This window comes from Watersipora subatra, chromosome 4 (genome assembly GCF_963576615.1).
Source record: "Watersipora subatra chromosome 4, tzWatSuba1.1, whole genome shotgun sequence".
Lineage (NCBI taxonomy): Eukaryota > Metazoa > Bryozoa > Gymnolaemata > Cheilostomatida > Watersiporidae > Watersipora > Watersipora subatra.
In genome coordinates, this window is record NC_088711.1 from 19,306,823 (window position 1) to 19,317,483 (window position 10,661).

At 35.2% G+C, this 10,661-nt stretch overlaps 1 protein-coding gene across 1 annotated transcript; it reads left to right on the forward strand.

Annotated features, from left to right (window-relative positions):
* Window positions 1-252: 252 nt before the first annotated feature.
* On the forward strand, window positions 253-8,533 carry LOC137394003 (ADAM DEC1-like). Its single transcript, XM_068080719.1, has 5 exons — window positions 253-390; window positions 558-600; window positions 2,522-2,811; window positions 7,633-7,744; window positions 8,349-8,533. Exons 1-5 carry the CDS (start codon window positions 331-333, stop codon window positions 8,531-8,533), a joined length of 690 nt encoding a protein of 229 aa, XP_067936820.1. The 5' UTR covers window positions 253-330.
* Window positions 8,534-10,661: the final 2,128 nt, after the last annotated feature.

Below are 10,661 nucleotides of genomic sequence, written 5' to 3' on the forward strand. Positions count from 1 at the left end.
ACATATAGCTCGGCAGCTTGTGTGTAGAAAAATTTGTTCTAGGTGGCTAGACAATTATGACAATGTGTAGAAAAGGCTGAGATGTGTAGACAGGTGTGACAGGTCTGCGTTGCAGATGTGTCGGCTGATGCCTACATGCGCTTACGTCTTCATGCCATGCTCTAGGTGAGCCGGTGCAACGCCGAGCATAACGATCTCAAGCTTTCAATTGCAGGCTGATTCGCGTTCATCTCGTTCAAAATAAAGGAGTAGCTCGGAGAAGAGTCAACAGATAAATTGGACTACTAGCTGTGGATATAAACATCTAAACCGCATGATATTTGAGAGAGGATGCATTGCTGGCTCATATTACTGCTGGGAACATTAATGCCTTCGTCTCTAATCGGGCAGGTTAGTGTTTACCACTCGGCTTTTGTTTGTCATGAGAGCATAAAAACATGCAGCAGGTGCTGAATAATTCAAAAAGACAATGGAACAATGTCAATATTGACTTTTAAATCGATTTGACTTGTTTTGTGTGGTATGTTTTAATTAAAGGGTTTGTATTTGTCTTGTAGTCTCAGGAGTATTTACAATACCAAAGTGAACATCCTCATTCAGGTAATATTTGGCATCAATTATATAACTTTTTTATATATCAACAAAGAGTAACAACACTTACAACAGCATTAATGACGCTGTAATATGCTGCCATTAAAAGTACGAATATGTTGGCATGCCTGTTATAAGACAACATATCCAAAGTTTGGTTACATTTCTATGTCTTGCAATAGCCTCAGTGTTTTCAAAGTTCTCCTAACTCTATCTGTGTTCTCAACAAAATTGATTGGTAGCTCTGTCAACATATTGAGCTATTTCAGCATATGGCTATACGCTGTTCACATGTCAAAGATTTTCTACCAAAAAAACATCAGTTCAAGCAGAGTACCATAATACAGGAAATGGGTTTTTATTTTGATGGTCTAATCACACTTTTGTAGAGGTATTTTCAATCTTAATGCAATGTCTACATGTACTGCAGACTTTTGGTGGATGCGTAGTTGACAGTTAAATCTATCTCACCTTGCTCTTACATCAATTGTGATAAGATGTCTATTAAATCATATAGGATGATCTATGCAAGAATAGCTCTATACCGTTTATATGTTCCACTTAAAATTTATGAGTGGCTCAAGCTTCATAAAAATTTCTGTTTATTTTACTCAAAGTAAAAATTTTCAGAATAACCTTTTTGTGGTAATAGTAAATGAGGATGTTAATGCTAAAAACAATGCAAATACGGTAAGTATTTGCAGCAAGGTCTTGACATACTTTTGGTTGATACGCTGAATTCAAAAATGCTGTCACTCAATATCACCATCTTTGGTGATTATCGAGAGAAGGAACCAAAGGGAGTAAGAAATGGCAAGGCCGAATTGACTCGTGTTTGTAAGACTAAAATCAAGTTTATTTTTATCGTGACCGGCCGGAGGTTTCAAAGCCAGATGCAATATACAGATTGAAAGGCTCTACTAATAATAGGTATAAAAAACTGTAAGACAACAGACAGTTTTATTAAGATCCACGAACATCTTAAAAAGGGTCTTGTTCATCCCAGCCTAGTAGTCCTAAGTCACTGACAGATGACAATACCAGCTAAACTGTAAAAAGCAATAGTAATAATTGCTATAACAATAATGGCAGGCTGTAGGAAGCCAAGACTTGTTTTATACCAATAGTGCTAGCAGCACTTGTAGGAATATCATTCTATCTGTGGGTTGGACTAAAACATCTGTTAAAACTATTCCTCATGCAGTGTGTTGGACAGACGCATAGATATTAATAAATGCTCTTTAGTCATATGGACACAGTAGTAATTCTATGGTCCTTAGGTAAAGCATATGGTAACATAATATCAGCACTTAGTTATGGCACAATAATAACAACAATATTAATCCGATGTGGCAGCCTAACAGTGTCACTAGTACCATGATTATTGTACTGCTATTTATATACTTGTTGTTTATATAAATACATATATATGTATATATTTATATACGATGAAATCTGACTGGAGATCTGTTATCATATATAAGCCACAACCATAGACAGTCTTACATGTAGTACCCTCGACTGACTGCAAAAGAGTGAGAAAGATTTACATGTATACACTACCAATATCTATTATTTTTTGACAAATAAATGCTGTTACCAGTAATACATGCTTTAAAATACTTTGCTATTTTGATCAGTGATGTGTCATTAAAAATGGTAGGCATAAAAATTTTGGCTACAAAATTGCCCTCAGCCCTATATTTACGCAGGCTGCAAGTTGCCCCTTATGATTGAAAACACAGGTGGAAAATGACCCCTTTTGGCTTTCACTTCATATAGCAAGTCACTATCAATTCTGTACATATACTAATACCGTTTAGTTAGTCTTTGTAAACTTGACTGGTTTTTCGCCTACTGACAGGTGTTTTATGTTATCATGTATACAAACAATCAAAGGCTTGTGCATAATTATTTTTCTCTTTTGCAGACATAGTATTTACAGTGCCACTTGTTTCTAATGGAAACAACGACGAGCCAAAACGAATGCGTCGAAGCGAAGGCGAAGAGACTGTTGTCGACATAACTTTGCCTACGCCGAGTGAAGACATCGTACTCAGGCTAGTGCGTGCAGAATCCTTACTCGTGCCTGGCGCTACCTTTGAAGTGCGCAAAGACAATATATCGTTAGCTACACCAGTTAGAGAAGACTGCTACTACCAAGGAAAAGTTGCGGGTGTGGAGGAATCCTATGCAGCTATGAGCCTATGCAATGGCTTGGTGAGCCAATACTGTTTAACCTGCTTTGTGCTGTATAAACTTAGCTTTGAAATCGGATTGTGTCGCCAAAGTATGAAATATGATAACTCTGTGTTACTCCGTTAGAATAGGGTTCAGTTTCCTTGATATTAACTGGTTCATCAGACTGATAACATGAAAACATTAACTAAAAATGAGCTATAGCTTTATTGCTTTACAAGCTAGTAATGTGTTAATGCTGCACTACATAAAATAATTATGCACTATTCTTGCATTACTTTCCAACAAATATGCTTTTGTATTGAGTAATCTGGAAGAAAGAATTTGCTAGTCATGCATTATTTGACAGTAACGAAGCACTAGCCATGTATTACTGGCAGCAATGATGAACTAACTTCACGTTACTTAGCAATAGAGATCCATCAGTTTTACCAATAAAATGCAATAACATTTTATACTAAGGCAATATTGATACATTGGTTTTGCAGAATTTGGTTGCACTGATGCGGCAGACTTGCATTACTCAGTAGCACTGATGCACGCACTAGCCTTGCATTACTCAGTAGCACTGATGCACTAGCCTTACATTACTCAGTAGCACTGATGCACTAGCCTTGCATTACTCAGTAGTACTGGTGCACTAGCCTTGCATTACTCAGTAGCACTGATGCACTAGCCTTGCACTACTCAGTAGTACTGATGCACTAGCCTTGCATTACTCAGTAGCACTGATGCACTAGTCTTGCATTACTCAGTAGTACTGATGCACTAGTCTTGCATTACTCTTTGTCGGGTCGTCGGCAACTAAACCGGCTCTCCCATCTGCACAAGTAGGATGGCTAGCAAGTCTGCAGCTCTAAAAACAAAACCCGAAAAAGAGAGTGAGAGCTCCTTTGCATGCCAATGGCCAACTAGCTAGAAGTATTGTCTCTGTAAAAACACCCAACAGAAGGTAATGGTAAACCACTGTTGAAGCCTGCCAAGAATAGTCATGGTTATAAGAAGTGAGCTGAACCATGATCGGCGACGTCCTCACAAGACAACGTACTTAGAGAGAGAGGGGGAGACTGATGCTTTGGTTTTGCATTAAACTGTAGAATGAGTAGTATTGCCATAGTTTCTAGAGATTGAAAACTATTTGAAAAGTTCAAAATCTAAATAAAGATTTGTGAGTTGCCTATAGCTGCCTCACAGACAGTTCAGTTATGCAGAAAATAACTTACATCCGTCTTCAATCAACTGCTAACCTGAATGAAAATACAATCGTTTCCTTTCACAGAAAGACCTTTAAAAATTAATGCGAGCGACCTTTTATACTTGAATGTATCACCGCCTATTTTTAACGAGTTAATATAATAAAGAAAATAGGCAAACCTGCCTTTACATACTTCAAAGGAAACCATCAGCTGTTGATTAAGGGTTGGTGAAAATCTGATAACAAACATAGCCAATAAGAATGCTCAGAACTGCGCTGTCAGTCACTCGTGTCAGCCATGATGGATCGAGTGTTTGCTGTATTTCGAATTATAAACTAAACACAATACTGCCTATAAATTAATAATGATTATTTTTCAGGTGTTCAGGGATGATAACCTCTTCATATGTATTTGAAAGTTCAAAAGGTCAAATATGTGGTAGAATTATAATCAGGGCTGTTATTGTTCTTGTTTATCATGGAAGTAATCAGAAGAGATGGCAGTATATATAGAGTGCAAAATATTGTATTGCGTAAGAGATTCATCAGTTTCAGATGGAATGTAGCAGCCTCCATGTTTGATGCATTAGAGTTGATTTCATTAAAGACAGCTTTATGGAAAAACACAGCAGTAGAAGTATCAGACTTTTTATATACTTCTCTGCATCTTGGACAATTTTAAATGAATTTTATAAATAATTAATTTTTTAGCTCTAAAGCTATACTATTGCAGCAAAGGTCATGTAAAAAATTTAACATGGAAAAAACTCACCATGTAAAAAACATACTGCAAATATACTATATTTTGCTTTGGGTGACAAAGAATGCCTAGGAAAAACTGCCAATAAGTGCATTGAGAAGACAACTACCATTATAGGGTTGTTAACTTTAGCTCTCAAACTCTGTTTTATAATTATAAGTTTGATATTATTATGTTGTTTGTTATTTCAACCGTATGAAAATTTTTCAAGCAAAATTTGCGAAAGCTTAGCTTTTTGTAATATTTTATCCTGTGTTTTTAAGCAAAATTTCCCAAACAATAGAAACAAAATGAGCACAATTTATGAAAGGGATTTGTTTATCAGTTATCTGTCAACAAAAGCATTTCTTTTTATCAATTAATTTTTGTTAATAGATGTTATGCAAAACTTTTATGGTTATTATTAGTATTTAAATAATGTTGCATTATATCTTTGTCACAGAACAAATGTTAGTTATATTATAGCACAAAATACTAATAATTCAGTAGTTTACACAACTAGTAAAAAACTGCAATTTAGAGTCATTTGGTTGGCTGCTAATAACGCACAATTACCTGGTGCTCACTAGTAAACAAATACCTGCAGCTATCTAGTAATGCCAATTATATACATTCCACTTACACTGATATTCATGAGTACATTATTGAACTGCAGTTTTAAGATATTTGTTCAAGTGTAGTGTCATGCAGATAGTCTTTGGACCAGCTTTAAATGCATTGGAGTTTGGGGGCTCAGGGCGCTCCACCCTTCAATAATGTAATACTGTATAGAATTTGGAGAGAAGGGATTAAATTTTTTAATCCAAAACTCAAACTGCAATACATTTTCAAAGTAAGTCAAAACAAGTATTAAAATGTTAATATGTTTTAGTGTATAAATTAATTTTTACTATAATAGGAACTGAGTCAATCTGTCCGACCCCCCCCCCCCCCCCCCCGCTTAAAGCATGAGAAAAAAATATTATACTGACTGGGAATCAAACCCAGACATTTGGATTCCCAGCCAATACTTGGATTTAGAATAATTGTGTACATACTTATTACCCACGACTTCCAGTCCACCCAGAATAAAATAAAATTAGCCTTGAAACAACTTTATTAATTGTTCTTTAATTAAATCCAATCGACAGACTTGTTGATATATTTTTTAAACCTAACAAATATATCCTTTAAAATTTTAATCCGCAATATTGCATAAATTTACTGGCTGATTTCGAGCTAACCTGCCATGTTGTTTCTAAGTAATTCCACACTTTGCCTACAAGTATCAGCGCTTGGATGGAAAAAAGAAACTACACATAATTGAGTTATTCTCAGCCTTCCTCCTAATTACTCATATTGAGATGAGCTCGAAGCAGCATTGGGAAAGAATGACTTTCTGATTATTTGAAATTTGTAGAATGAACGAGGGAACAGCTATGGCATTGTCTTCAATTCATTTGAGATGTGCTCAGCTTGAGGTCAGCGCGGTCTTTCTAACTGCTCTGCGAGTTTTACAATACAAGGTTATAATTAACTGCAAGTGTAGTATGTACGCATGCATAACATGCACATATCGCATGCATTTATTAGAATGTTGAAAAGATGACAGCATCAAATGAATAACAACAATTAACTTTCGTGCATTTTTTCATTTAAAAATAAGCTAACTTATTCTTAAAGAAAAAATGCAAAACTTTAGTTCGCATATAAATATTGTAACTAAAAGTATATTTTGAGTAAAAACATTTCACATAAAAAATGTTTTTTACCATTTCTCACTGAGTACCTTGTTCTGTGAGGATGTAGGCGATCATGGTCCTCCCCCTCTTTCTATAACTATGATTTTTCTTGGCAGTTTTCAACAGTGGTCTGTCATTACCTTTTGTTGATTGTTTTTTTATTGTGACGCCATCTCTAGCTAGCTGGCCGTTGGCTCGCAGAGGAGCTTCTTCGCTCTTTTTCAGGTCTTGTTTTTAGTCCTGCAGGGTTGCTAGCCACCCTCTTCATCCACGCTGAAGTGCAGATGAGGAGCCAGTTTAATCGCCAATGACCAATAAAATATGCTCATTTTAAAAACAAATGACAAGGATGTTGTTGTAGAATATGCATTTACTCTAATAGGTTTCCACTTAACTGATGGTAAAACATTTAGCTGACAACTCTGCACTGAAAATTTTGTAAACAAGAATTCCTTATTTTAAAAAATATGTGCAAGCCATGATTAATCATAGGAAATCCTTTTTACAATATATATACATTATTACACATTTTATATTTCAAATACTTTTTCTTTATTAGTAATAGAATTGGAACTTGAAAGTCATAAAAAACATAAAAAGTTCATGAAATAAACAGTAGAATGCTTTAATCGCAATAAAATGAATAAACTACAGCGATTAAACTAATAACAGTAAGTCTCTGTAATTCAGCTAAATAGTCTGTAGGTAGGTGTTTACAACTAAATAGAGTTTTGAGACCAAATATCTTTAGTGACCTGTTGGGAAAGTTTGGACAAAGTAATCTAAAATATGTAAAACCGCATTGCATTTATACACACACACAAACACCCACGGACACGCACAAGCACTCACACACATTCACAAACACCTACAGACACACACAAACACTCACAGACACACACAAACCATGAAAATAGTTCAAAAGACATTTATCATTATTTGCTTACATTGTATTCCCTGCACTGTCAGTTTCATGATTTGCAATTATCACTAATAGACATAGGATTTGTTTGTAAAATCAAGCGACCATTTTAAAGGTGATAGCGACTATATAATGACACTATTACCTTTAAAATGTTCTTCTCTCTATGTCTGATAAAGTGTATAACTGTATTTTAGAGTCTTTGAAAGTCCATGTTACCAGTAAATGTCTTTGTTATTTTCAGATTGGAATTTATGAATACAAAGGTGCTCAATATTCTGTTCAGCCTGTCAGCACAGATGAGAAAGATGACAACTCCCAATGGCTGCATAGCATTCACAAACTGAACCAAACAGGTTTATAATAAAACAATGTTTTTAAATGTTAATCTTTTAGTTATTTTTCCTTTTGCCTCTCTCTCTCCTTCTCCCCCCCCCCACCCCCTCCCGCTTTCTCTCTTCTCCTCTCTCTCTCTTCTCCTCTCTCTCTCTTCTCCTCTTTCTCTCTCTCTCTCTCTCCCTTTTTTTATCTCGTCAGGCAGGGTTGCTAGACACCCTTCTCATCCACGCTGGAGCACAGCTGGGAGAGTCAGCTTGGTGGCTAACAACTCAATCCTAACTGTGTTTTTACCATAACCGTGCATAAAATATGTTTATTTTAAAAACAATCCCAATGATTTTGTTTTAGCATGTGTATATACTCTAATAAGTTAATAAGTTTCTACTTAACTGATGGTATAACAATTAGTTGACATCTTTGCACTCTCTCTCTCTCCTTCGCTTTACCTCTATGACCTTCTTTTTCCCTTTTCTTCCACTTTTCTCTTCTCTTTTTGCACACAAACAGTTTGAATTGTGTTACTCAGTAATCAGCTGTTTTTTACTAATAGACAATGCTGCACTTTATCCATGCCCAGAGTTGACAAAGTATCAGATGAAATGAGATTTATTTGTAATGCAGGATATGAAGGCATGATTGACAGACGATTAGCAATGCCTGAGCGAGACCGGAGAAGCAAAAGAGATGTTGCTGAGCAAAAATATCTAGAAGTCATGGTTGTCATCGACCAGACTGTCATAGAGTTTCATGGAGAGGATGACACAGAGCTATTCATACTCGCCCTCTTTAACATGGTAAGCTTATAGACAGTTAGAGACTATAACAGTAAGCTTCGATACTTAACATGGGCATGAGTACTAACATGTGAGAATACAATGTCTGACATGAAGCCGTAATGGATACAGTTACCAAGTATCAGATACAAGCATGTAATTTGATATTGTTGTTGTCTAAAGTCATAAAGATGTATTAATATAGTATATGGACAGGCAGTCTTAAAGCGTTGGAGAGTTCTCACCCTAGTATATATATACCTAGAACCTATCACAGCACATTTCATATAGGCAGCATCAAGTTATAAATATAATAGTGGCTTGTGATCGTCATTAACTGAACTATAATTTCAAGCTTGATGTATGGAAGTATAATGCCATGCAATAGAGGTATAATACATATTTTGCTAAGTTATAGCTATGTGCTGTGCCCAAACAATCCCAAGACATAGGTGTGCTGTGCACACACAATATCAAGGTATACTTATGTGGTGTGCGCATGCAATGTTATGTTATTGTTATGTGATGGGTCCACACATTACTGATGTATAACTATGTGATGTGCTCACACAATACCAAAGTATAGCTGTGATGTGCTCACACATTACCAAGGTATAGATATGATGTACTCACGCAGTATTAAGATATAGCTGTGATGTGCTCACACAATACCAAGGTATATGTGAAATATGCACACACAATACTAAGTTATAGCTGTGATGTGCTTACACAATACCAAGGTATAGCTGTAGTGTGCTCACACAATACCAAGGTATAGCTGTGATGTGCTTACACAATACTAAGGTATAGCTGTATTGTGCTTACACAATACCAAGGCATAGCTGTGATGTGCTTACACAATTATGCTTTATAGAGATATAATGAGCATCTATTATATTGCGCTATAAATATGTAATGTGCACATTCACAATGTCAAACCTAGGTACTTAGTGTGCACATGCAATACTAAATTATGAAAATGTTTTTATTACAGATAAATTTGATTTATGATCATTCTTCTCTTGGAGTCAACATCAAACTTTCTTTAGTCAAACTTGTTCTGCTTGAGAAAGACACCGTGAGTATAAATTTTTTTGTCATTCAACCATTTTATACCAAAGTCTCAAGCTAACATCTTCACTGTATGTTTGCATTAGATTGATCAGGTTCCTCATTGTTTTTGCCTGCGCCTGAAAATAATATATCATTATTTTTATTAAAAACTTGACTGTTTGAAAAAATAAATGCTCACGGCACTGACATATTATAGCTTTATCTTGTATAGCTATAATATGACACAATATGAGCAGTTATTTTTTAAACTTTATTGTTCAAAAAATAAATGTTCATGACACCATGATATATTTATATTTAAAATAGTATCTCTAATTACTAGTAATAAATTACAAGTAAAGGGTGGCTGGCTGAAGCTGAGAACCAGCTTCAATCAGCCATCTTTTACTTGTAATTTATATTTTAAATAAATTAAAATATTTAAAGTGTTTTAAATATTTTCTCATATTGTAAAGTTATGGCGAAAGATACAAAGCAGATGCATGTGAAGTTGGAATGGAATCGGCCCAAAAAAGTATAGACATGCATAGCGTTTACACAGATTAACTGGCGCACAATGACAATGCCAGAATTATTAATGTAGATTGAGTACTCCACAGTTTTTAAAACAATATAAAATGTGTTGGAAGACAGCTATAGTTATCTGTTTCTCCTGTATTTACCAGCTACTAGCCAAGAAGTTGGTAGAATTATAATCAGCGCTGTTATTGTTCTTGTTTATCATGGAAGTAATCAGAAGAGATGGCAGTATAGAGTGCAAAATATTGTATTGCGTAAGAGATTCATCAGTTTCAGATGGAATGTAGCAGCCTCCATGTTTGATGCATTAGAGATGATTTCAATAAAAACAGTTTTACGCAGAAGCACAGCAGCAGAAGTATCAAACCTTCTAGATTCTTTTTTGCATCTTGTTAAAGTTTTAATCAAATTTTAAAAATCGTTAATTTTTTGCTTTAAAACAATACTAATGCAACAGAGGTTTTAAAGTTTAACTGGGGTAGTACCCTAATTATGTAAAAAATATCCTGCAAATATAATCTACTTCACTTTGTGCGACAAAGATACTTGGGAACAATGATCACGCTTG